Source organism: Gouania willdenowi, chromosome 15 (genome assembly GCF_900634775.1).
Source record: "Gouania willdenowi chromosome 15, fGouWil2.1, whole genome shotgun sequence".
NCBI lineage: Eukaryota > Metazoa > Chordata > Actinopteri > Blenniiformes > Gobiesocidae > Gouania > Gouania willdenowi.
In genome coordinates, this window is record NC_041058.1 from 14,786,910 (window position 1) to 14,814,630 (window position 27,721).

At 39.5% G+C, this 27,721-nt stretch overlaps 1 protein-coding gene across 1 annotated transcript; it reads right to left on the minus strand.

Annotated features, from left to right (window-relative positions):
- Positions 1–1,502: 1,502 nt before the first annotated feature.
- stox1 (storkhead box 1) lies at positions 1,503–27,646 on the minus strand. Its single transcript, XM_028469610.1, has 4 exons — positions 27,334–27,646; positions 6,495–6,647; positions 2,826–5,442; positions 1,503–1,887 (listed from the first exon to the last, which is right to left on the minus strand). Exons 1-4 carry the CDS (start codon positions 27,644–27,646, stop codon positions 1,734–1,736), a joined length of 3,237 nt encoding a protein of 1,078 aa, XP_028325411.1. The 3' UTR covers positions 1,503–1,733.
- Positions 27,647–27,721: the final 75 nt, after the last annotated feature.

Here is a 27,721-nt window from a genome sequence, read left to right on the forward strand (position 1 = left end):
CAGCCTCAGAATAGACTTTAAAGTTCTGCTGCTGGTGTATAAATCTGTGAATGGGTTTGGTCCAGAATACATTAGTGAGATGTTAGTCAGGTATGAACCCAGCAGGTCTCTCAGATCTATGGACACAGATCAGATAGTGGAGCCCAGAGTTCACAGTAAACATGGTGATGCTGCTTTTAGTTGTTATGCTGCAAAGAAGTGGAACAAACTGCCAGCGGAGCTGAAGTCAGCATCTAATGTGAACATTTTTAAATCAAAGTTAAAGGCACTTTTTTTCTCTACTGCATATGATTGAGAGAGAGATTTTTTGTCATGTTGTTGATGTAATGATGTTTTTACTGATGATTTTAATTGATTTTACTGATGAATTTAAATGTTCTTATTGATTTTAAACAATTGAATGTTTTATCATGTAAAGCACATTGAGTTGCCTTGAGTATGAAATGCGCTATATAAATAAATTTGCCTTGCCTTGCCTTGCCTAAAAATAATCTTCTTTATATAACATTGTGTTCATGTAAACTGAGATGTGTAAGAATTTGAAGATGCAAGATACTGTTTAGTTGTTATTTCTTGATGTTAATCTATTTCTTTTTATTTTAATCTGTTTTTAAGTTGCCATTTACATGCTCAATATAAATCAAATCATGAAATCAAACATTATTCTATGTCTTTTTAACTGTATAGAATTTCATTCACTGTATTGTCTTCATTGAGAAGGTTTTTTTTCCGGCTCCAGGAGGACTTTAATCCAGGTGAGATGAGGCAAAATGGCTCCTTTGAGAGTAAAGGTTGCAGATCCCTGCCCTAACCCAACCCATACTGCGTGTGTGTGGCGGAATTCTGACGTAATTTCGGAAGGCTATACTGTGTGTGTATGTGACAGAATTCCAGCGGAATTCCGACTTTTACCCGGACCCGGTATTTGCTGGTAAGTTCACCTGCCTTACCAAAATGGAAGGAGTCAGAAGAAAAGTGAGCGTGAGTATGAGAGGGGGAATCCACAGAGGAGAAAAAGGACATAGAGGAAGAGATGGAGGCCCAGCCAGAGGAGGTTAATGCTAGCACTTCATCCTCTTATCAGTCTCCAACATGAGCTTATTTGTATGTGTTCTTTATTTTGATGTTGATCCATTACTCTTGGTAGCGATAAGTTTGAAATGGGCAGTTTTCTGTGTACGACTACTCAATCACAATTTGGCATAAAAATGGGAAAGGTTTAGCACTTCATTTGTTAATAGGAGTGGCGGTGGTGCATTGTCACATTAAAAATCTGTCATGAAAAGATCACGATAAATCAACAGGCAAAATGCACTTAGTGTTCATTTCAAACTTTGACAGTGATACATGTTTCTGTTTTTTCATACTCAAAACTGAACAAAAACTGTTATGATTGTTCCCATTTCTCACGAATGTCACTAGAATTAACAACCCACATTGATTGATGCACAGCTTTATTCATTGTAAATGCAACATAAAAAGAAAAGGAAAGAAATGGTACGATTTTATTAATGTCGAGAATATTTTAGGCACTGGTACATGGAAGGTTTTTATTACTTTTTTTTTTTGTGGCCCTTTCAACTGTACTGGTCTATTAGTTATACACCTATGTACAAAACCAAAAGCATATACACTGTACAACTGGACACAAACACCTAGTGTAGTAGGGCTCATTGTGTATCCCTTATTACAGTATTAGATATTTCTGAGTGTAACAGAGAGGGTTAGGTTTGCTATACATTCATGACCGGAGTTAGTTGCAGCAGTGAGCTCTGTGGTCGTATTGTGCTGCTTTTCGAATGCAGCTTCTCCAAGTTTTGTAGAAATCCTCTTCTCTTCAGACCCTCAAGAATGACAGTATTGCTGGAGGCCAGACTCCCACGGGTCCTGTAGGGGCAAATGATTTATATTGTGAATAACATTCTTTCAGAAGCAACATCCCTGGGGTGCAGGGTGAGTTCAATGTCAGAAAAAAAGTCTCCTTCTCTCTCTCTCTCTCTCTCTTTTTTTTTGATTATAACATGAGCTTTTAAGTGCTGTGCAGCAATTACAGCTAATTATCAAAAATTACTTCCTTCTGTCTAAACGCAGAAGGTGTTTGTTCAGCTTTATTGCAATTTACCTTAAAAGAAAAAAAAAAAACACATCTTTTGGGCAAGGCCAACCACAGACATGATGTTAGCTGACCTCAGTGCAGCGTTTACTTTTTAACAGTCCCATCACACAAAAAAAAATATTAGTCTGTTGTATAGGAGAGCCTTTAAAGAGTAACTAAACCCCAAAATCACTTTTTTTCTGCTGAACACAAATGTATTTGGGTATGAAGTAGTGCTGTTGATTGTCCTGGTCCAACTCTCAACCTTTAGACAAAGTATTTCAATTTTGAGTGAAGTGACCTTCTGTGGGTTGAAACCCGGCTATTACAATTGATTTTTGCTATTGGCTGAGAACAAGATCATGTGACGTTTATGGACCATCTTGTGTCACAAAAAAAGCACTGTTAGCCCCACCCCTTTGACAAAACCTAGCACCTGTGGGCTCTGCAATCTGTGGTGAGTAGGTTAGAATGAGAGAATAGTGAATAGAGAGGTATACTGAATGAGTAGCTAGTTAACACAGCATAGATTGTTCACTGGAGATTTTATAGTATAGACTGGGCGTGTCTTAACTGCTCCAGGAGCCCCGCCCATAATCAAGGCATTTTTTAAAATCCCCTCTAGTGGCAGGTCAGGAGAAAGGAGGGATTTAGTTACTCTTTAATGAAGCCAGGAATTGTCTTTTTTGTTGTATTTTTGGTGCTGTGTGTTAAAGAGTGAGACACTCACCGAGGGGAGTCAATCCCACTGTCTCCTGTGATGCTCTGGTTCTCAAGCATCTCCACTGATTCCCCAGGCTTCGGCTCTGTTGCACTATGAGGCATCGTAATGGCTTTACGCGTCTGAGTAGCATGTTCTTTATCGTGTACATCCTCAGCTTCGGCTGCCCAGTGAGCTGACTCGCCATCCCCCTCGTCGGCTGACTTCCTGAGAGTCTCTGTGTCTGAATCCGCCTCGCTGGTCTGACAATAGTCAAAGATGCTACTGTCTGCCACTTCACGTGCTTCAGAAGCATCTAGATCAAGGTTATCCTCATGCTGCGGTTCAACAGGAATGGATGTGCCTCGTGCTGGACTGAAGTCGTGTTGGGTACTTGGTGAGCTGGTCCTTGGATGGTAATGATGTGTTCCCCATCTAGAGTCTCCTGATCTTAGAGTAATAAGGGAACTATTTTTATGGCTCATTGAGGAAATTGAATCTTTCAAAATGCTGCTTGTAGAATCTTGAATCAAAGCGACTTGAGTTTGGTTAAAGTTGGATTTGTAATAGTGTCGGTGTGGCCCCTGACATTGTAAGCCAGATTCATGGTCTTGGTAATCAAACTGGTGGCTATGGTAATCAGGCACAGCTCTTTGAAACTCTTGTGCAGGATCAGAAACCTCATTGTCGTTTAGACAAAGTGAGCTGCAGGTGTCATCCTCTTCCTGTGAAGCTAGTCTCTGATAGAACTTGCAATCATCTTCCACCAGGCCATCAGTATCTCGTACTGAGAAGGTGCTGCTTTGTGTCACTCCCTGGCTTTTGTTCTTTTTCTCACAGTTACTGATGGAAATTGAACTTATCTCCTGTTGGAGCTCATCAGACCTCAGGGCATCTTCCCTGTGTGGGTTTGAGTTTGTCAGCGAGTGTTTCCGTTGTAAAGAGGTTTTGGGCCAAGGCAGATTTGAATCATATGACTGGGTTGGAACAGGCTCATAGATTTGAGTAGGTATCATTGCATGTGTATTTGAGTACAGTTGACTGTTTGGGACATCAACAGCTTCAACCTGATGATGATCGTGTACATTGTGGCATTCCTGTACATCTTGGAAAACACTTTCTCTCTCCCAGCTGTCATGAGAGTTTCCCTCCCTCTGATATCTCACTTTGTCTTCAATTCTGAGCGTGCTGCTCTGTGGATAAGCTGAGCTGTAGTCCAATGATAGTTCTCTGTTGACTTTTAAATTTAGTTGAATCTTACTATGATTAATGAAATCCCTTCCATTTCCACTGTCGTGACCATGCCCATATGTGGAAAACTTCCCTCCACTCTCGTCCTCTGCTGCCATTACTTTGGCTCGATGAGGATCCCAGGATTTGGATCTGTGACTCGGTCGTGCTTTCCTTTCCAGCCTTCCCTCTTTCACCTCTCGTCTTTGTCGCTCTCTATTGCCAAGCGTTACACTCTCAGCATCTTTGACTGGGGGTGTCTGGAAAGGGTTTTCAATGCGTTTTTTATAAAGATATTTACCTTCAATAGTTACACCTTCTTTGGCTTGATCGGGTTCATCAACAGGGATTTCCTCTCGGAGCCTGGTGGGAATCAAATCCTCACCCTCTGGATAATAGTCAGCACATGTGGGAGTTTTAGTTTTAACCCTTTCTTTCTCTCTTTCCCTCTGCTTCTCTTTGGATGAGTGGGCTTTTCTCCTGCTGCGAGAGGCCTTCTGAGTAGACCTTTTCCCTCCCCCTGCCTTGGAGGAGTGATGATGCCTGGATTTAGTCATGAGTAGCTCAGTAGACATCCCTTTGTCAACTCCCTTCTCATCTTTATCCAGACCCCTGTCTATCACTCTCTCCATGCCTCGCTCCCTTCTCTCCTCTAACTTCTTCATTAGGACGGTGTGCCGTGTCAGGTTGTCGACAGTTAACTCTGGGTTGATGCGTTTGATGATAGCATGCTCCAGGTCTCGAGGTAGGTTGTTCAGGTCATCCTCGTCTCTTACGGGCCATTCCTCAGGGGGAAACTGACCAGAGAATGATGCATACTCTTTCTTTGGTTTCTCCTTTTTGCCTCCATTCCTTCTGAATAAACTAAGACCAAACTTCCTCCCTGGTTTATCCTTGTCTTTGCGGACATTGGCGTTCGTAGAAATTGTTGTTTTGCTAATCTGACTTGTCTGACAGTCAGCAGCTGTGGAGGTAGACTGATGCTGAATGGTGGGTTTAGAATCTAACGGTCGAGGCCACCTTAGGCTCTTGCCTGGACATTCACTTATGGACATGGAGATTGAGTGCTGGTCTGGGACAGTGGATGGTGGGACTGTTGTGGTTGCAGTAGTGGAGATGTTGGTGGACGTTTGGAGAAGACTAAAACAGCTGCAGGACCTGCAGTGGGCTACAGGAGGTGACGGAGCTGTCTCAACACAGACTTCGTTGCTGAGTAAGTAGGTAATGGGAGGAGGTGAAGGTGGATCATCAGCTGATCCAGAGGTCCACCAGTTCTTCTCACCAACCATTTTGTTGGTGATAAAATAAGTTTGCGGTGTGACGATGAAATAACCCTCGCCTGTATGGTAAATCTTGCGTTCCTTAATCAAAGTGCCGAGAGCACTGTAGAGGATGTCCTGTGTGGGGATGGTTATCCCTGAGAAACACAAAAAGGAGGAAGAAGAGTCAAACAACATCAATATTATTGTCAAACATAAATATAGCTTTGGTAAATGAATTAGCCAAACTGCTAAAACCTAAATCATGCTTCTGCGTCACGTTAACGCTGTAGCTACGCGTCCCTTTGAGTCAATGCAGACCCCTACTCTGAAAACTGACGCGCACCTCCAAACAATCCTAACTACGCGTTGAGGAGACGAAAACCAAAAGGACTGTGATTGGTCCACCTTCAGCCAGATGGCCAAAAAAGGTGAAAGCTTTTGATTATTTCCTTTCATGGCTGCACCACACGTGAAGCACCGCAAATCTGAGTCCAATCATGGACAAAAGATGGGTGTTTCCTGTTATTACCGCTACGCTGAACTTACAGTTTGTGTGTGTTTCATTAAAAGCAAACGATGACCGATCGCAGACCTGGCATTACGGTTGAAGTCAACAGTTTGATCAGTGTTACACTTTTGTACTTTGTTTTCATGTTGCATATATTTAGACTGAATATTTTTGATGTTTGAAGACTATTTTATGCCCCTCTGTAACCACACACACACACACACACACACACACACACACACAACACAAAACGACATCACATTGACAAAGTAGCTTGTGAGGAAGTAGCATAATTCAGGCTTCATTTACCAAGAAATTATGTTTTTAGCCTAGTGTATTTATTAAGTCACTCCCCTTTAAAGATCCTGCTTTGACTTTTATCTTTAATGAAATGAACAATGACTGCTCCTTAGAAGTCATCAGATTCAAGCTAAGAACTAACAGTACATTGTGTCCAAGTAAGTGTAAAATTAGTTTACAATGAACCCTGTGAGATCCTGTAAAGAGTCCAGCTTGCTGGTTTTGTGTAATACATCATTTATCACACGTGTTTTTGTTAAACTGGAATAACAGGCTGATGGAAGCGTTATACAGATGGTGTGACTGTCATCCATCATCTTGTTTTACTCTCAGCCAGAAAGTTTTTAAAAACAGAGAAATTGTGGTAACTAAAGTGTCAAACACTGTGGTGTGGATTACCTGGATGGGCTTTGCTCATGTAGTTAATAAGGGCTTCCTGGTTGACTGTGATTTCAGAGGAGTTCATGTCTGAGATGACGGAGCACAACACTTCAGCCAATGGGATGAACTGGGACTGAGGGACGGGTGACATCTGCACTGGAGACAGGTCACCTGAAATATAAAGAAGGAAGGTAAGTGGGTGAAACAGGAAACAGGTGGGCTGAGGGTGAGGGATAAAAAACAGGTCTTTCTTGGACTGGAATTGGCAGTAAAAACAAATCCAAGTACTGAAGCTGACATTCTTGTCCTAAGCACCTTTTAGATCATGACTGAGGTGGTCTATTTATGTGAGTTACACCAACCATGCTCGACAGCTTTGAAAATAGCTCCAGTGTTGGGACAAACCACAGAATTCCTTTTCTACCACAGGAGTGACCACAGGTCTGCCTGCTATGCAGATTTGGTATCCTGCCTCCTGTATCACACCGCCCTGCTCGTCTCAGAGCTCCCCCTATGTAAACATGTTACTGAAAGTGAGAAAGATGAAGAAAAAAGACTTGTCTTGGAAACATGTACGACCCCTACATCACCATGATCCCTAACATCAGACCGTCTCTGCACACTGAGACTGTCTTTGACTTATAAACGAACAGGAACAGTCCATTAAAAACACAAACCACAAAGTTTTGAAATGACAAAAACTAAACCACAGTTTAAGTCCACGGTAAACATTTTATCTTACTCACCAAAAACACTGAATTACTTGATTTACTTGAGGTGCAAAATGCTTTTTAAAAACAGCCTGAATTAGAATTGATGGTCACAGGTATTGAGCCAACGAAGATATAAGAATATAAAATCATTCAGTATAACCTCATAAGGGTCAAAAGTCTGATGTTTTGTCAATATGTTTTCTTGTGAAGACACAAACTATCAGTGCAAGAACATACTTTGTTTTAAAGTGAGCAATAATTAAAAAATATAATAAAAGATAATAAAAAGATGCCACAATTGTCACTTTGTTCATTGCAGACACATTTTGCTCCCCTTGGGAAATATTAAACTTATTTCTTGTTTGTCCTGTATTTAATTTTTACAATTAAAATTTTCAATATGTCTGGGGAGCTTTTTATTAATCAAAGATATCTGATCGGCTACCGCAACTGACAGCGGAACGGGAATCTGCTCCATAGATATAATAAACTGTGGTGTAATTGTTTTACATTTGTGCTATTGAACGTACGCTAGAGCTGTTGTTAGGATCAGCCAATAGAATGTGTATATGTCTATGGCCTGCTCTGTTGATTCACGTGACGTCACTCACATTGCTGCATCTCGACAAAGCGAGAGCGCAAAATTCAGATGGAGGGCAGGAAGTGAAGCTTGAGAATCTGCTGTCTGAAATATGTTGTGCCCCCCACAGTTTTCTTAATGCCCCCTATTTAATACCGCCTGGCACCGACTCTGCCATGGGTGGACTGTAAAAATATCAACCAAAATTAATGAAAAATTAGGAATGTAAGAACAAAAAATTCTAAGAAAACTTGGTCTTTACAGACATCCTGAACGTGTGCCTGTAGGAAGAAGTGAGCTTCCGAGTAGGGGAACATCCACATCTTCTAAAAACATTAGAGAAGATGCTGAAGCTACCCCAGAACCCAAGACACTCTGACTTCATGAAAATAATCTAAAAACCTTGGCTCGGGTGAAAATCACCAGCCAATAGTGTTTTAGGGTTAAGGCAACTTCTAAAGAAAGAGACAAAACATGTTGATTAAGCTGCAGCCAAACTCAGTTCTAAGTGAGCCAGGAAGATGTCAGATGTGATGTTGCTGAAATAGATCTGAGCTTAATGAGTGTCATCATCAAACTCTCTCCCCGCTACACTACGATTCAAACATGGAGCAATAGATGTATTCCTGGAGGCAGCTGTGGAGTTCTTGGCTCACAGTGCAGTTGAGATGTTTTCGATTAGATTAAACTTAGTTTTGGTTGGAGCTGAGCCAAGCTGTGATGTGGTTACGGTGAGGATAATAGTGGATTTTGAATCGCATGATATGAAGTGTGCTCGGGGCTGAAATGAGGGGATACTGGCATCTGTCATCATAACATAAACTAAACACAAAATTACATCCGTGGCATCCTGTTGGAGGAATTTTTCAAGAAGAAAACACCCTAAAGACATGGCATACATCTGAGGTTCATGGATATCATATTAGAGCTGGGACAGTATATTCTTGTCCTGGTTCGATTTTATCACGATACATGGGAAAGATTCTGATTTATTAGATATTGCGATTCAACAGTAATGGTTATTGCGATTTAAACGTACTTTTTTAAAAGCTTATCTAATAACAAAAGTTTAATCATACACCAGTACTTCAAAAAACAGTATGCGTCATAGTTCCAAAAAACAAAGCACATCTCAAGTCAATCAGTCTGACATTTATTTTAACTGCACATGAACGTGTTACATAATACATTCATTAACCAATATTGCGATTTAAATTTCCTTTATTTTTCCTTATACAAAAACAAAAGTTGAATCGTACCCTTTATTCAAGTCAGTCAGGCTGCACATTGAAGTGCACTACACTACATGTAGTGTGAACCTATGATGACATATAAAAACATTCTTTAAAAAAGCGATTCTGGGAAGAAACATGGTTTTTTAATATCGTCAACCAAAAAAATTGCAATATGTCCTAAAATTACTTTTTTTTTTTACCACCCCTTGCCGATGTAGTTTTTAAAACTCACCACCACTTACAGTTGATAATGAAAGATTTGCATTTTTCTAGTGTTCCCACGAACAAAAATAGACAAACTGCACAGATACAACTCAAAATACGTAACTGGAAATGTTCAGGTTAATCACAATGAATAAAAAATGACAAAAAAAAAAAAACAAACTTTAGTCAGAAAATACAAACACCACTCATGCTCTTTATCAAAACTCAAATGCTGTTGCAGACAAAAACTTGGCATTCTGCACTACGTCTCTTTGTGAATTAAATGTTTGTTTTCACATTTGAGCTGGAACACGCAGGGGTGATTCTCCCACCAGCCGTGGGGCATTGACTGAAAGCGCTGCCAAGCTCTGACCTGATCTAAACTAAACATTTACAGCCATCACACTTGAACCACTTATGTCCAAAGAGACGAAAATAAACAGCTAATCAAACATGTGACATGCTGAAGTGTGACAGAGCACACATGTACCACACGCACAACGACGTATCTACACATGGTGAATATCTCTGGCTTGATGATTACACACAATATATAAGTTAAAGGTGCAGTCTGCAACTCTTGTAAAAGTGACTTTGTCATTATTGCTAAAATGTCACTATGTAAGGACAGCTTTCCATCAAACTAGTAGTTTGTGTGAAAAAAACAGACTCATTGAGTCCCCCCTGCTGCTCCCAGAATGCACTGCGACAGAGCAAAAAGAACCAATCAGAGCCAGGATTGTGTTTGATGGGCTGTCTGACAGCTGTTGCTCACAGTCCCCGCCCCTTTCCCGGAGCTAGAGCACCATCTTTTTTACAGTGTATGGTGTGGAGGAGTAGAAGATGGAATTGGGGACTTTTCTGCTTGGAAGGTAATTACTACTGCTTGATTTACATTATGTTTGATTTGTAATTGTTACACTAGAACTCTGTGGTGCATGTGTTGTTCACGTGTGCACAGCAGCCTCCATGTGGGCAGCTGTAAGTGACACTGTGTTGTTGCTGCTGCTGAGGTGTGTGCACATAGAAAGAGAGAAGCGCTGCAGTAATATGCTTTTAACAGTGCATGTTATATTATTGTGATGTTGCTGTCTGGCTAACGTTAGCTTGTTAGCTCCTCTGAGGGAGGGACTTTGGAAAGTTTGGAGGCAGGGCAAGAGATCAGCGGGGAGAGAGGGGGAGAGAGGGATCTGAGAGTTGCTGACTGCACCTTTGACGATGAAAATATAGAATTCGTTTGTGTTTATATACCTGTCATGGGAGACAAAAACACAATTATTACAATTATTTACAAATATTTTTTCAATGATAGAGGAAGATGGTTTACAATAATGTTGCCATCTCATTCTTTTTTTTTTTAAACTAAAAGCATAAAAAGAAGTATTTAAATAAAACAAATATGATATTGACCTTGATTAGAAACGTACGGTAGTTCCTTCAATGGCATCTGAAACCACATCAAGCTACGTTTTAGGTCAAACAAAAGGCAAAGATTGGAAGAAAATGGAAACAATCAGCACCGAGCTCACTCAGAGCTTATCTCAAAGAGACAGACATCTCAATGGCAGCCTCACAGGGCCTGCTTGACTTAACTTCTCATTGTTGTTCGCTTCCTAAAGGAATGTCTGGGGAGTCGTCAACACAGAAACCAGTTAAACCAGCTGTTCCCTGTCAGCATGAGAGAATATTTTGTCTAAATTACACAAGTATTTGGGATTTTGAGTGTTCCAAAAAACAGGTTTGTGTTTTACTTCACATTTGATTATCCCAGCGATAATCATATCTGATGGGAGCACAAACTATAATAGCAGACCCAAGAAAGACAAAAAAAAAATCACCTTAACCAAAGTATTGAAGAGAAATTGAAGGCAATAATACAATGGGGTCAAGTAAGGATCTGTGTTGAATACGTTTTGCACTATGGTGCTGCTGTAACTGTCTTTTCTACAGGTGGAACAGACCTCTGTGTTGGTGTAATCTAAGACTGGGACACCAACATTACACCCTTTGTCATACGCAGCGTGAATACCTGCTGGCTGCCATGGAAACTGCCCTCAGTGGCACAGGGGCGACAGCGAAAAAACGTTTTAAACAAGTGATAAGCCATCGTCCTACAAAACTGTTGAAAAATGCATTTTAAAAACAGCGCAAAGCACCTTTCTTCTTATCACATTCCAAGTTTGTACAAACAGGAAGTGACCTATAAACTTAAAATGTGTCAGATACCTTTTGAAATTCTTAACAATACTCGTGTGACACATTCTTTAGTTTGTCGTTTTTTCTGCTAAAGACGCATTTGTTTTATTTTTTTTCTTTCACAAATAATCGAAAAAAAAACAAAATGACCAAACACGCTTTAAGTAGGTAATAAAAAAGTCAGGAAAAAGGCAACACCCGAGTAAGAAACAGGAGGAGGAGGGGCAAACTATTCACTCACACAACAACACAAACTTCAGACCTACTGTTCTGTCATGACAGAAAAAAAACACTGTTCAACTTTGAACTTGATATAAACACTCATTTAGGGCTCGATCTGACGGCCTTAGCATTACCAAACAAAACAAGATCCACTAACCCCACATCCAAACACTGGCATGATCGACGAATGGAATCATCTTTAATAAAATAAAATAAAATTAAAACACTCACTACCTCACGGAACCCTCGGGTTGTGACAACACTGCTCTAATGAATCCATATGCGAATAAAAAGTGTTTATTTAAGCAGAGATCATAAAATAGTGCCCAGTGAAGTTCACAGATGCAATGTTGATTCCTGCAACTACAAAATAACTAACAAGTCATACACAGTGTAATGTGTGGACATGTGCAGGGTGAAAAAAAGACAACCATTACTAAATATTTAGTCTGATTAAATCTGATGTCATAAAGCTTCATGTGAGAATGAGCCACGGAGGAAACACTGATGGGTCACGTTGTGCGGCCATGATTGACATTCACTCCTCCTGTCTCTGCTGAGATCCTTTTGACACTGATCAATAACACATGTATTTACATTGCTCTGCTGTCAGTCGGCCTCAGAGTCACATGAGTCACATTTCACTACAAACATAACAATGATTGAATTACCCTCCTAAGAGTAAAATAGTATGTAAGAGTTTAGTGGACGTCTGGAAGAGGATTAGTTTAGTGTCACATGTATTTGTACAAACTATATAAATGTATACATGTATACGTTAACATTGTTTTTCCATATTTATCACTAGGAGCCCTTTCCCAGTGCCTTAGTCCCAGTCTAAAAGCATATGAATAATATAGAGTATCACCAATAATATGTTTTGTGTCCTGAATTGGATAAATTAGGCTGCAGAAGATTAAATATCCATCATGATAAACAAGTATTTAAGATAATACATGCTTTTTATGTTCGCATTTAGCCCATAAAGCTTTACAATGAATCCAGGCTAAAAATGTGAGTATCATGTGAACACTTCTACCTGATTACATTAAACCTGGGCCAAGTCTCCACAGATATGGTGGTGTAATTCTGTTATTGATCAGATAAGAGAGGATGTAAAAGAGCAAATCGGATTAGGCTACTACTTCCCACAATCTCCATACTCACATAGATCATGTGTCACACAGTTGCATTGCCAGATAGAGCTGTTCATTTAAGCCCAGAAATATGTTAGAAATCCACAAAACTGTCCATAATCTTGTCTCTAATTCTTGTTTATTTACTTTGGTAACTTTATGTAGTTGAAAACTTTCCTTTGTGTTTATAAGGTAATGCTCTAAGCATCACATCAGCAGAAAACAATATCATATATACACCAAACTGTGACCCAAAGAAACCAATTATAAGGAAATAGTGTCTTCTTTTTAGTTTTGGGTCTTTTTGTATCTGCAGTTGAACTCCTAACAGTCTAAAACTGTTTTTTTCTAATCTATATCTTGTCTGGAGACACACACACACACACCATCTTATCTCTCTCCCTGCTATCGTCCAATCTCCCAGGCTCCGGTAAGCAAACAGGCTAATCTTCTCCGTCCCTAATTAGGCACACACTGCCTGGCATTCATCATGAACTTGTGGCCGGCCCAAAATGCAGGCCAAAAGCCCCTCCCTGCGTAACCTCCATGCAGACCTCAGGAAGGACACACTTCATTGCAGCTGAATTTCACCAAAGTTTCTGGTGAAACATTGTCAAACCTCTAGACAGTCATATTTAGTGTAATGGAGAAAGATGGAAGATATTATTCATGTGTTAACTCTCCTTCTTGTCCTATGACCACCTCCCTTTGTATGGTATGTTCTAAACACCCCCTCCCACTACTGCGTGTGTGTGTCCCACTGTTTTTTTTCAAAGAAGCTTTACGAGTTTGTGTCTTCACACCCACAGAACACACAGATGTGGGTGTAGCAGTTAAATGGCCTAATAAACTCAGTGAAAAGATCTCTTCAGAGACCAATCACAACCTTAATGTGGCGGCAAGAAAACCTTTTCTCAGTCCGACCGTGTGACTTTTTCCTGCACTCACTGATAGCATCGAGATCACCATCATTTCTAAATGTTTCCATGAAAACGTCTGATTACTGTGTGCGTACTGTTTGATAGATTCTCACATGTTTTTTTTCCTCCAAAAAATCAACAGCTAACGGTGCGTTATTAGTAAATGAACAAGTAATGGGTCAAACCAAGCCAATACAACAGTGCTAATGTTTGTATTTAGATATCCATGACCAAAGATAACACTCTTGTTTTGATACTAGAGCAGTGTTTCCCAAAATGTATTGCCCCATGTAAGGCAAGGCAAGGCAAATTTATTTCGTATAGCGCATTTCATACACAAGGCAACTCAATGTGTTTTACATGATCAAAAAGTGCAACAGAAAACATTCAACAGCGTAAAATCTATAAGAACATTAAAGTCGGCACAAAAAAAAGTACCTCTTAGCCTTTATTTCTTATTGCAAATAAGCCTCAGATTAGGGCTGGGCGATATGGCCTTTTATAAATACCGCGATATTTTTAGGCCATGTCACGATACACGATATATATCTCGATATTTTGCATTACCCTTGAATTAACACTTTGATGCACAAAATCACACCAGTATGATGATTCTATATGTCTACATTAAAACATTCTTGATCATACTGCATTAATATATGCCAATTTTAAACTTTCATGCAAAAAAGGGGATATCACAACTAAGTCAAAGTTGACATAACTGTATTTATTAGTGAGTGGCTCAAACATAAAATTGTCAACAGAAAGTGCACGTTCTGTGCAAAATTGTCACAGAGACATTTCAAAACAAGACATTAGTGCAGGATGCAACTCACATGGCATTTCAAAACACAAAATTAAAGTGCACTTTTTGTACATAATGCCACTACAATATTTTAAAACAAATAGTGCCCTTTTGTGCATGTTGTCATTAAGATGACATTTCAAAACAAAAAAAAAAAAAAAAAAAAGTCCGCGAGTTTAACGGTATGGTCATTTTCAACACCGCACAGACTACAAGCTGCGATATATCGAGTATATTCGATATATCGCCCAGCCCTACCTCAGATCATGTTGTACATTATTTATTTGTGTCTGCCGGCTCATCTAAAATCTTTCCTGTGTCTCGTCCAACATTAACCTTCAATTTAGGCTTTTTTTTATTCATTTATTGATGATGTTTTGCTCATTTTAGAGTTTTAACTACACCTTTTGGTGTATTTTAAAGAGTTGTGCCACAAATTGTTATTGATGGATGAGAATAAAGTCTGTGTGCATGTTTCTGTGTACCTACTGAGAGGTGTTCAAGTACCCCTAGGGGTACAGGTACCCCAGTTTGATAACCACTTTACTAGAGGAAAGTGGAGTGTTTAGATAAACCTCCATCGGAAAAGTGAGAACAAACAAACTCCACATACAAGGTCTTCCCTGGAAACCCAACCCAGGCAATGTTGTTATGAGGTAAGAAAATACTAAGCACTCCACCCACCCTTGATGTAATTTTCTTGCGTTTTTGAAGCTCAAACTTCAGGCACAAAGTAAATGTATAACCTCACACCATTAAAAGTTCAGCATGTTCGACTGCAGGGGGTTAAATATTAAGTCAGCCACTGAGATGTGTGTTTTAGCAAGAAGTGCAGGAGAGAAAAGACTTGTTTGAGATTAACCCCACAACAGAGTTTTATAGAATGGAACTCAACATTGACTTTAAATGTCAGCATTTAAATGCAAGCAATGAAGCAACGGATAACACAAGAAGTGAAAGAGGTTTCACGACCTACGAGGCAGAGCCCAGAAAGGTTTGTGTTGACTTAAGTTGCCATGGAAACCATTGCTGTGGCAGCGACCTGCCAAATGCAAGACAAAGCTAAAGAAAAAGTAGAGACAGCAGCACTGGTGTCCGACTGGTATCTATAAACCAGCATCAGCTTGGATTCAGAAATGTGCTTTTGTCTTTGGACTTTAATGTACTGTAAGTTTAAAAAAGTGAATTTAAAAGCTGGGATTAGTTTTAAGGTTTAAACCTAAATATTTATTTTGCGTTATCTATAGTGTTGTAGTACTCAAGACCACATTTTGATGGTCTTGAGTACGGATCAAGGCCAGCACTGATCTGCTATTCTTCAATTTCATTAATGTGATAATCAGGAGAAGCACTTGGAACTGTTCCTGATTAATGAATGTTTGACTTAAAATGTTGTCAGACATTTAAAATAATTCTGGAACTATCAGTGGCTTCTCAATACATACAAGGAATTTAGATTTTTGCATGTTGTGCTTTGAAAGACCTTGTTTTTGTCTGTCAAATGTGTTTAAGAAAATCAAAATTTTAGGGAAAATGTTTTTAAACTGTTCAACCTCGTCATGGTTTTTGAAATGGATTTTTATGGGCTTGCTCTCGGTGCATTCTGGTCTCAGCCAAGTCTTGGTCTCGGACAGTGTGGTCGTGAGTACAACGCGAGTTATTTCTGCAGCATCCATTCACTTGATCAATCTTTCAAGGTTTTGCCACATCAAGTTGTTTAAGAATGGTACAACAAGCATCGCTCTTCCTGCAGCACCCAAAAAGTAACCCAACTCATAAAAACTCCCAGCACTCAACTCATACTTGAAACCCCTGTAATCATGCCCTTGTGAAACAGGAAGCACATCTGACCAGGTGTATCAGAGGAGCAGCAGCAGGTAAAAGAGTTGTGTTACATTGTAAATAAGCCCAAAGCTCTTTGTGTAACGTAACAACAATGTACAGAAATGTCAAGAGATGGAACGCACTAGTTTACCCTCACTTTATGTTTCTACTTTCATACCTCCATAGAGTTTAAGAACCACACCCCAACGTATCTGGTTCTTGTCGCTGCAGTCACAGTTTTCCTGAACCAAACTAACTTTCCTTTGTTCTTTTATTGCTGTTTGCATGTCGTAACATTTCTGCAAAGATCCCTGCATTACACATCTTCTGCGTAACAATCCGATGTTCTCCTCCTCTGTTCCCAGCAGATCTGGTGTGTTTAATTTTTCAGCCACAGATTAGTGTTGAGCTTTCTTTGCAGCAAGTGTCTTATAAGAGAAAAAAAAGAGAAAAAAATGAATGACTCTTAACTCATTCAGTGCCAGCCATTATCAGATTTTCTACCCCCCTCAGTGCCAGCCGTTTTTCAGCATTTTGACTGATTTTAAAGACCCACAGAATATTTTCTACTATGAAATCTGACATCAGATTCTGAAATATTGAGGCCTCTACTTTCATTAAAAAGAAGAATTTGTTTCTGGCTTGTTTCGTTCTTTTGTAATCAGCCGTTGAATAGAGCAAGTTTTACACAAATCTTCAGTTTCAGAGCAAAACAGCTTTTATCTAAAAAAAAAACCCTGTCAGTGACTTTAAAGCTATTTTTTTTTTTTTTGCTTTAGTTACAACTCTAACATCTGAACATGGTTTCCTTATATAAAACACAAAAAAAAAAACACTGAGATCGGGCTTTTGATGGCAAAATTATTATTATTTTTCTACCTGGGTCAGAGTTGAATAGATTTCTTAATGTATTTTGGTGTTCCTCCAAGTTTCTCCCCCGTCAGTCTGAACACACGCAACTTCTTCTTCCTCTCGGACATGCAGAGTGTCACTGCGTTCCCCGTTTTTTTTATATCGTTTTATCTCACCATCGCCACACTATCCATGAGTTCCACACATGCTCTGGTCGAGTGTGCGCTGCTGGGAACGTCAACTCTCGCACATAGCGCCTTTTTCTGTCTCGTAAAAGCCTTTCTTCCTCTCCCTCTTAGCTCTGCTGAGCATGGAGGATCTCTCATCCAAAGGTGCGCTGCTACCTCCTACGTGTCACCTATTATTTTGCTACCTGGCTCACAGGCTGGGGGTATTTTGCAACCCCTCGCCCCCCTCCTCCCGACACACAGAGATGACCCGTTTAGCCCTGTTAGTTGATGGTTTTATCTCACCATCACAACATTATCAATAATCTACTCATGACCATACATGTTCTGTGTTAGTATGTGAAGCTGTGAGCTGCTGGATACTTGACAATATCACTCCATAGTGCCATAATCTCACTTGTTCCTGCTTCTTCCTCCTTTGCTGGGTAGCATCAGTGGCTAATCATTCATCTAAAGATGTACTGCTGCCATCTTCAGGGCACAGTTGGTCACTACAACACCCCACAGCTTAGATATTGATGAGGGACCTCCGCCAGGGTGTTTTCTAGTAATCCTCCTGAAAAAACGCAAATGACGAGTTATCTCGTCAATGGCACTGAGTGAGTTAAAGGGATACTCCACTGTTTTCACAACTGTGGCCTAAAACCTTTGAAATGTCCTTGTTAGAAGATCTAAGCCTAAAACAAAATGCATTATTTTGCACCATATTCATTTTATTAACTTTTAAAATGGGAGTACTTGTCAGGATGGGGTTTTATTTTGGAGGGCAGGCAGGAACTCTTGGCCTCCCTCCCAGCAACTTTCTCCTGCCGGGCACCAGCTGCAATTGATTAACTGCTGTGTATAAATGGGGAGGCTTTGGTTCAGTTTAGTGCTGGGACATTTACTACGTTATTCACTTGAGACCTGGGCTAGGTTTCATACCAGTGATTCCTGGTTCGATAACAAGTGTTTTTTGCTTTTGGACATTGTTCTTATTTACCGTTGCTCTTGGTTTTGCTTTTTGTGTTTTTGAATACCCCTGCCTGGACTGACCACCTGTGTGCTGAATCCCTGCTTGCCTGACCTAAGACCTGGACGTGACAATACTTTACCTTTTTTAGCCTGTTCGCCGCCATGTTGAAATGACGTCAGTGATGATGCAAATTGCACCTTTCAGCCAGTGGCGTTCTGTAGGAGGTGAAGCATTTAGGATTGTTTAGCAGCTTGTGTCGGCAACTCTTCTTCAATCCGTCTACGAAACAGCAGATTTGGATCTGTCGCCCTCTACGGTCACAGATTATTTTGGTTCACGGATTTAGTTTATCAAATTTTGATAAACAAAAGAGGTTTACATTGACTTTTTAAACTTTTACTGATTTTTATTGCAACCCAAAGCAGCACAAGTTGTTATTTTGACTGAAAAAGCTGCTAAATAATCCTGAATGCTTCACCTCCTATTGAACTCAATGGACTAAAAGGGGCGATTCACGTTATCAATGACATCATTTCAACATGGCGGCGCACAGGCTCAAAAAAGGTAAAGTAGTCCCATTTTAAAAAGTTAATAAAATGAATATGGTGCAAAATTATGTGTTTTGTTGGAGGTGGGGGATCCCTTTAAGGACTTTGCTTGTACAATCATTACCTAGTTGACACCTGGGGATGTCTTTTTAGCGGACTTCAAATTTCACTCAGCAGCAGAAATGTAACACTTGAGTCATATTTCTGGCAACAATTATGAAACACGAAGTTCATATTTTCGACACCTCAGTATAAGTCAGGAATTTAATTTAGAAGCTTTAGCTTTGTTACAACAACTCTACATCAGTCTGTTCTCAATACTTTACTGTGTGAAAAAAGTTGAGTTGTAATGTCTATAAATCTGTTTCAGACAGGTCAAGATAAAGCCATTACCTCATAGTACCTCTCCCCTCCCTCCCCGTTGTTCTCTTGCCCTGCCTCCAAACTTTCCAAAGTCCCTCCCTCAGAGGAGCTAACAAGCTAACATAAGCCCGACAGCAACATCACAGTAATATAACATGCTCTGTTACAAGCATATTACTGCAGTGCTTTTCTCTCTCTCTGTGTGTGCACACACCTCAGCAGCAGCAGCAACACAGTGTCACTTACAGCAGCCCACACAGAGGCTGCTGCGCGCACATGAACAACACATGCACCACAGAGTTCTAGTGTAACTATTACAAAGATGGTGCTCCAGCCCAGGAAAGGGGCGCGGACCGTGAGCAACAGCTGTCAGACAGCCCATCAAACACAATCCTGGCTCTGATTGGTTCCTTTTGTTCGGTCGCGGTGCATTCTGGCAATCAGCCAAAGGCTGCAGGAGCAGCAGGGGGGACTCAATGAGTCTGTTTTTTTCACACAAACTACTAGTTTGATGTAAAGCTGACCTTACATAGTGACAACTTTGGCAATAATGACAAAAAGTCACTTTTATAAGAGTTGCAGACTGCGCCTTTAAATAATGCAGGATAAAACCCATAACTATTGCCTGACAGGATAATGTAAAAGTTCACTACAAAACGAAAATGTTTCTTTCGTTAGTTCATTTTAAACTGGAAAAATCTTTCCTTAAAAATGAATAAATAAATAAATACAGACAGACATTAGCCTTTAGGATATTTTCCCTTGTCAAAATCTGGTTGTTGACAGTAAAGCTGTGAGTGATCAACTCAGCCTTTCCGACTCTTTGGCATCTTTCTGATTGGCTTTATTGTTGTGTCCTTGAATAAAAACCAGGAGCCACTGAATCAGGCACAGATGATGCTTTTTCCACCCATGTGTGTTTGAAACTGGTTTTGATTGCCGATGATATGAAGCAATCTGGCAAGGTTTTATCAGCCTCAAATTTCAGGTTTTCCAGGAGATCCAACAGTCATTGGTCACAGATAAAATCTTTTTTTTTTCTCCAGCTTTTCCTCAGAACTTGAAGCAATTTTATAGACTCCTTTCTCACTCTGCTCTTTTCTGTCATTAAAATGACTTAAATTTAACAATGTTTGACCACGGTGATAATGAAATAATGATGTCTGGTAAATACAGAGTAGTATTAAAACCATATTTATTTAATGTGATATAGTGTGACTTCTGTGTCAACTCATTTGTTTGACTGCTCAGAAGGTAAGTCCCATAGAGAAACCCAAACAGCCGCTGACAGGGTGAATAAACTGAGCGATAAAGAGGAACCTCCTGGACTGTTGTTGTTGGCCCAGGTTCTCTTCACAGCTGTGGGTGAGTCCGAAACCGGGGCCAGTCGGCTTGATTCTCACCAGGGCTGAACTTCCTGTTCATCACTATGGAAGGATGTTGCAGCCAAACAATATAATGACAAGATTGCGTTCACACACAATAACCATTTTTTTTTTTTTTTTTAAGCATATAAACCAGAAATATAATGAATGGGAGCGTCCAACATGAGAGTGAAGCTCTTTGAACAGAAGTATTAAATTCCTTGGTGACCAATGTTGGTTATACTTTCAAGGCTTTACTGTACAAAATATTATGGCCTCAGCTTCCTCAGTGTCAGAGATGAGTTAGCAGTTAGCAAGAGGCTAAACAAGAAGAAAAAAACACAATTCCTTTCGAAAACAACTTAGTTAATACAGTAATCCTCAACTGGTCGAGAATAAATATATACTTACTGTTTCTCATGTTGAACTTGTCTTTCATTTAGAAAGAAACTTTTCTTTTGACAGGCATGCTGTGAAATGCATGTTGCACAAGAAAATATATAGATTTATGTTTTTAAAAAGATTATACATATTATTATGTATTTTTTTTACAGTAAAAACTACATTTAGTTGGTTGAATTCTAAAAAAAAACTAAGTCGTGATTTAAAATGTGGGTCCATTTGCGAAACCCTGAGTTAATAGATACACTTGTTCAAAAAAAGAAAAGAAAAGAAAAACAAATGTAAGATACTTTTACCGCTGTAGGAATAAATAGGAGTGGATTATATCTGTTGATTGTAAGTTTTAATGAATCCTGACACTTGTTGTGAAAGGTTATAACAGGAAGTTGGTGTTCTGTGTGCAGAATAGCACCAACTGTTCAACCTAAGAAAGCCTGATTTTGAATTTGTACACTGTAGTATTCATCAGAAACACAAAAAGTTTCATCCATAATCAAAAACTAGAGACTGCAGGAGCCAATTGGGTAAAAATGTAGAATGAATATACACACTGAAAGCAAAATATACTCGTCTGGGACACTCTGATGTTCTATCTCTCTATCCTGTTCTGTTCGTCCTCATGTACGCTAACCCCAACCAGTCAAAGCAGATGGCTGCCACCCCTGAACCTGGTTCTGCTGGAGATTTCTTCCTGTTAAAGGGGAGTTGTTTCTTCCCACTGTCGCTAAAAGCTTGTTCATGTGGATCTTATTGGGTTTTTGCCTTCTTATTATATTTTGATAGCGCTTTGAGAAGACTTTGTTGTAATTTGCGCAACATAAATAAAGTTGAATTGAATTGAAAACACAGCGTACCAATTATAAGTAATGAAATGAAATAACTAATATTGCCACACATACATATTAGTAGGGGTGTCCCGATACGAAAAAAGTAAATAAATCAGAAATTTGTATGATTCATACTGATATCGGATCAATAATATCGGTATCATATCGGAAATGAAAAAGTTGTAACGGGACATCCCTACATATTAGACACAACAACGTTGTGATGAAAAAATTGTGTGATGAAAACACGAGTGTGAGAAACAGCAGGATTCTGCAGCGTAAAGTAGAGCTGGGCAATTTTGCCTCAAAAAAAATCTCAGAATTTCTAAAGAATAATTTGAGTTTCAATTAAATTTTTGATTTTTTTTTTATGCACTTAAAAATGACTGCAGACATCAGATATATTGTCAAAAGTGCAACTTTTTTGCAGTGATTGTCCTGAAGAGTTAAAATGCATTGAACAATTCCAAAATAAAAAGTAAATGAGGCTCTGTCATTCAACAATTTCAAGCTTTCACCTAGGTTTAAGCAAAAGTGCAACAGCAACTTCAAAGTAGTTTAAAATTTTCTGATTAAGAAATCAGATAACTACATATTTTATAACATATAACATTACAATTAAAAAAATAATAAACTATTCCCTTAGCATCTCAGCATAGTGCAAATAAAAAAATTGAACAAATGCCTGTGGCACACATATAGCCTACTCAAAGGGGAAACAAATGTAAACAAAGAGGGGGCGGGCTAACATCAGAATGCAAAAAAGTCCAAAAAAACTGTGGTGGGAAAAAAAAATTATATATATTTTTTTTTTTTTTAACACCAATTTGCAAAATAAAAATAATTTTTATCTACAAATTCGATTAAATCTATTTCTTTGCCCAGCCCTAGCGTAAAGTGTATGTTTCACTGTTTTCAGTTGAAAAATGTTGCTCTGAAGCTAATTGACCTGAAGGACGCTTGTCAGGAGGAAGGTTGTCACCGCTGACCTGAGCTGCTTGGTTAGGACAGGGTGGGCCTTTTAAACTGGTTAAGGCCTGGGACAAGGGGGTGTCATTGTTAATAAGCTGACATCTGGAAGAGTTATGACCACTACTGTGGTTCCAGACTCTGACAAAACACCCTCAAGAAAGGAGCGACATAAGAGAGGAAAGGGGAATGAGCAGAGCTGAAATGAGGCAAAGCTGAGCCGAGGGCTCAGGAAATGATCTCAAGAGTAAATGGAGCACCTCAGGTATGCCTCACTCCCTATTGATATGGCCAGTTAAATAAAACATACCAGTCAAAATGGAAAGTTTAACTGCTTGAATTGCGCAGCAGAGCTTTTGCCCGACTGCACTAAAATCTATCTGATGTAATTATACCAAAGTGGTTGAAAGTGGACAGTTTATAAAGGTGCTTCGTATGGTAACAAGACACCTCATTACACCAATGACTGACAACATATAGATGGTTCAACTTGTGGACTCCTCCTCCAGAGGAACCTCTGAATAATGCATGGCACAACCAGCCAACGCTCTTTATGATGGCTCAGGTTTCAAAGGGAGAGCCAATGAAGAATTGGACCTTTGAAAGACCTCAGTTGCCATTGAAGAGAAATTCTGACTTTTCTTGTCAAAGCGACTTTTATTTATTTTATTTCTACATGGTATTTTTTTTTTTTTTAATGTGTGGATGTGTCAATTGCAAATGAAAAGCCTACTTAAGGTCCAAAGATAACACAGAAACAAAACTTTAGTACAATACAAATCCCTCCTAAACGTATTCTTTATGTTAAGTATGAGCACGCTTTAATCAAAAGAAATGGCTTATCCTTCAACCTTTCATTTGGGGCTAAATATACATATCCTGTAGCTGAATATTACATAAAATAAATGAAAGTATATCCCTGGACCAACATTCAGAAATAGTTAGGCTACAGAATGAACTGTGGGAGAGTATTTAAGAAAAAAAAAACACATGATGAACATATAAAACTAATAAGAAAAGCAGAGGCCTTTCTTAGAGCCCAATAGTTGGTGTTTGACAATGCACTGAAAGCCACTGAAAACATGTCTCGGGTTTCCGTTTTTCCATTTCAAAAGAATCAAATTTCTGTTTCAGGGTTTACCCATTTCTACATCACGTTATCCTTTTCCGTTTCATCATCTTTCCCTGTTTAGATGACTTCACTGGCTATTAAACTTCCCGGAAACCAAACATTCTACATAAAATTAATAGAGTCCACTACTGTTATTAATTTTACTTGTAATATGCTTCCGATGATTTACAAAATTGGGATATTATGCTGAAATCGTGCGAGATTACATCGCAATAGTGACGTATCCAGCGCAATTTCATGATTGTGAATGTTTTTTGCCGTGATGTGTCACCGGGTAAACTGACATACACCAACAGCCAAAGGGGCCTTTGTTCAAGAGCCTTTTCTGATTTGAAAGCAGTCATAAAAATCTTTGAACCACTTGTTCATCACAACACATTAAATACACACTTCAGATGAAGCTCTGCATTTGTTTTCAATCACAAGATAACATAATGACTAGTCCAACCGTGACACATAGCGAGATATTTTGAACGGGATTATAAGTCTTGGTCAGAATTGAACATATTTGTCCGTTTGTCACACTTTATAAACATTCAATCACCCATTTTCCGGTAAAAAAAATAGTGTGCAAATGCGTGATATTGTCCCAAACATACTGTACATGTGAGGCATTTATTTCCCTGTCATGTTGGGGCCTCAGTTTAAATAAAGTGAGAGAGAGAGAAATATGCGGGTCTGATTGCTTTTGAGATTGATTTTCCCGTTTCAGAACATAAATTCAATGTTTCCCGTCCATTTTCCGCGATCACAGAAAATCAGAGGTCCTCCATGTCTGTGCGCCACCCGTTGAGGAGCTCTACTCTAAAATACCCTTTTAAATCTCCTAAAAACCTCCTCGCTGCAGGGAAGGTCACGTTCCTGCCTCGCTTTGTTCTGAGAAAGGAAATAGGGTTGTTTAAAAACCAACTGTAGCTCATAATTTACAACAATTCGCTTTTCCACCCTGACAAATTTATACCAGTACAAAGTCAAGACCTTTCCAACATGCCTGATATCAATCTAGGAAGCCCGACTTCCCCTGTCCCTCACCGGCCATGAAAAGAGGGAACTTTAATCCTGGGTAAGTGAGAAGCGGCTACGGTCTGTGATTCACTGCTGACCATTTTGCAGTGAGGAGGCAGTAAACCAGCCTCTGACAGTGTACCAGGACTGATTTCCATACAAATGACTCTGGTGTGAGGTGAAGGATGCTTACAGGAGGAGACGGTGGGACGTGTCCATGCATAGGCAGCATATTTACTTACAAGTTTCTGGTGTGAAATGCAAACAATTGAGCACTAAAGACACTGACACCTGGTTCACATTGACTGTAAGCTCATGCATGGCTGTGTGTACCTTTGGGCCAGTGGTCCACATGATAATAAGCTCTGCATCACCTTTAGCCCATATGGCTTTTGTTTTAGTGGCGAGTCGAAGCTCAGGGCCAAGAACTGGCTCGCAGCAGGATGGCGTGTCAGCATCCACCTCCTCCCCCCACCCTCCCTCCATCACTCCACGCCCTCCCGGGGTCTCCGTCTGTGTGGTCTATTCCTCCCCTCCACATTCCTCAATTTACTTGTCGTGCACTGCTTAGTGTTTTAGTGCAAAGTCGAAGCAGGTAGACAAGCGGTGAGGCACTCATCCAGACAAAACACACTGAGACAGACACACTGAAGGTGTCTCACAGCCAAAAGGACTGTTGCTGGGACCTTGTTTCTGTTATTCTGCACTTTGTGTGTTTTATGGATTAACTTCTGGAGCAGATGTTGATGCAGTGAGGAATCAGAAATCATTCCCAGCAAAACTTTCAATTTCATGACGATAAACATGTGGGCAATCTTTTGTTTCTCCCAAGAAAACCATTATAAGGTCCAAAACACACAACTCCTTCTTCCCAGCAATACTGTATGTGAGGCTCAACAACGGTTTCCTGCTCTATTGTTTCTGCGCTGCTTTTACGTCCAGCAACAGGGTCATTTAGATGCAATAATGTTGAGCCTTGTTAACAAGCATCAGCAGTAACGTTTTGTAAAGCAAAGCCGATTGGTCACTCGCTGTGATCACACATACCTGGTGACTTTTGGGGGATGCGGAGCGATAATAAACATTGTCAAGGCAATCACATTAAGCTTGGCTTCCAGAGAGTGAGAGAGGTAAAGAGTAAAACTGATTAAATTGGTTTAATACCACAATTACAAAACAAAAGTTGTCAATTTCTGTTTTATTTTTTTTGTTTGTTTGTTTTTTTTAAGGGACTTTAGTCATTTAACCCTACTAATATCCATGGGGTCAATTTGACATTATTTAATGTTTATCGTCAACAATAATTGACTTTATTTTGTTTATTTTATTGCTTCATATTTTATGACTTTTCCTAATTTTATGGGTACAATTGATTGATCATAAAATTATCATGATGACATTTTTTCAATGTGCTGAACAAATATTGGTGTACCTCTGGGGTCAATTTGACCCCAAGCTGTTTTAGCTGTGTAGACCTTGTCTTGTCTGTGTGACCTTACATCCCTCATAAGCAATCGTGGGTTGGAGCCACACTGGCCTTGACTGACACTCATAAAACACACACACACATATATATATATATATGATTTCAACACGCGTTTTCTCCAAAAACACATGTTTAGTTTGTGTTCTCAGCAGAGTGTGAGTATCTATGATTGTCTGAGTACTTTGAAGAAAACTGTCCTCACACCATCACTTGGTTAAGTTCATCAACTAATAACCACAAAGAAAGAAAAAGCATAGGGACGAAGTGAATCAGTGAATTAGCACTTGATCAAAATCATTTAAGTAATATTTTGGGGTATAGGATAATATCAAAATATACCTTTTTATCAGAACTGGGTATTGATTCAGATTTCCCAAATCAAATTAAATTAATTCATGAGGTCCTGATTCGATTTGATTTGCCATTCAATTCAATATTTGATTTGGTTAAGTTTGTGTGTTATTAAAAAGCACAGCACTACATTACACACATTAGAAAAGACATATTACAATAATCGATTTTAGGATTTTATGAATCAATATCGGGCCATTCAAAGGAAAATCGATTGAAATCGAATATTGATTTTTTATTTTTATTTTTTTAACTCCAGCCCTACTATTTAAATGTGAAATTATTTCAATATAAAATCAATAACTGCAACCAACAGACATGCACTATTGCACTTAAACAGATTAAAAAGGGTAGTTTCATTAGGATATTCTATTATTAAGGGTCTGACTGGTCATGGCCCCTTGATTCAAATACATTTGATACCCCAGAGAAAAACAATGGAGATATATCATAACTTTAGACATCTATCAGCTTCTACCATTACAAACTAAAGCAGGACTTGTGACATTCATGTCATGATGGTGTTAAAAGATATACACAATAATGTCACTTTGTAAAGAAAGTTATTAAAATGACATACCGACAGCTTTGATGGTGAATCCCTTTGGAGACCTCAGAGCTCTGCGCATCCACGCTTCTCTCACCACCTCCAAGTTATTGGCGTTTCCTTGAATGAAAAGCACCATGTTTTCCATCCATCCTTGAAAGAACACCTCGGCTATGGCCTTAACCAGCCTCTTATTCCAGAAACTGTGCAGGTTTTGGGCTTTGAAGTCTGTGAACACCTCCCGACCGCTGACAGTGATGGAGCTGCTGGGTTTCCCTCCGTCCGGACCCAGAACCACCGCCAGGGACGCAGCGGAGAGCTGCACCAGCCGCTGCTGGAGAGACATTTCTGATCCCTTTAAGTCACACAGCGGGGACTGACATGCTTTAACAACAGCACTCTCATCAAAGTTCAGGTTTCC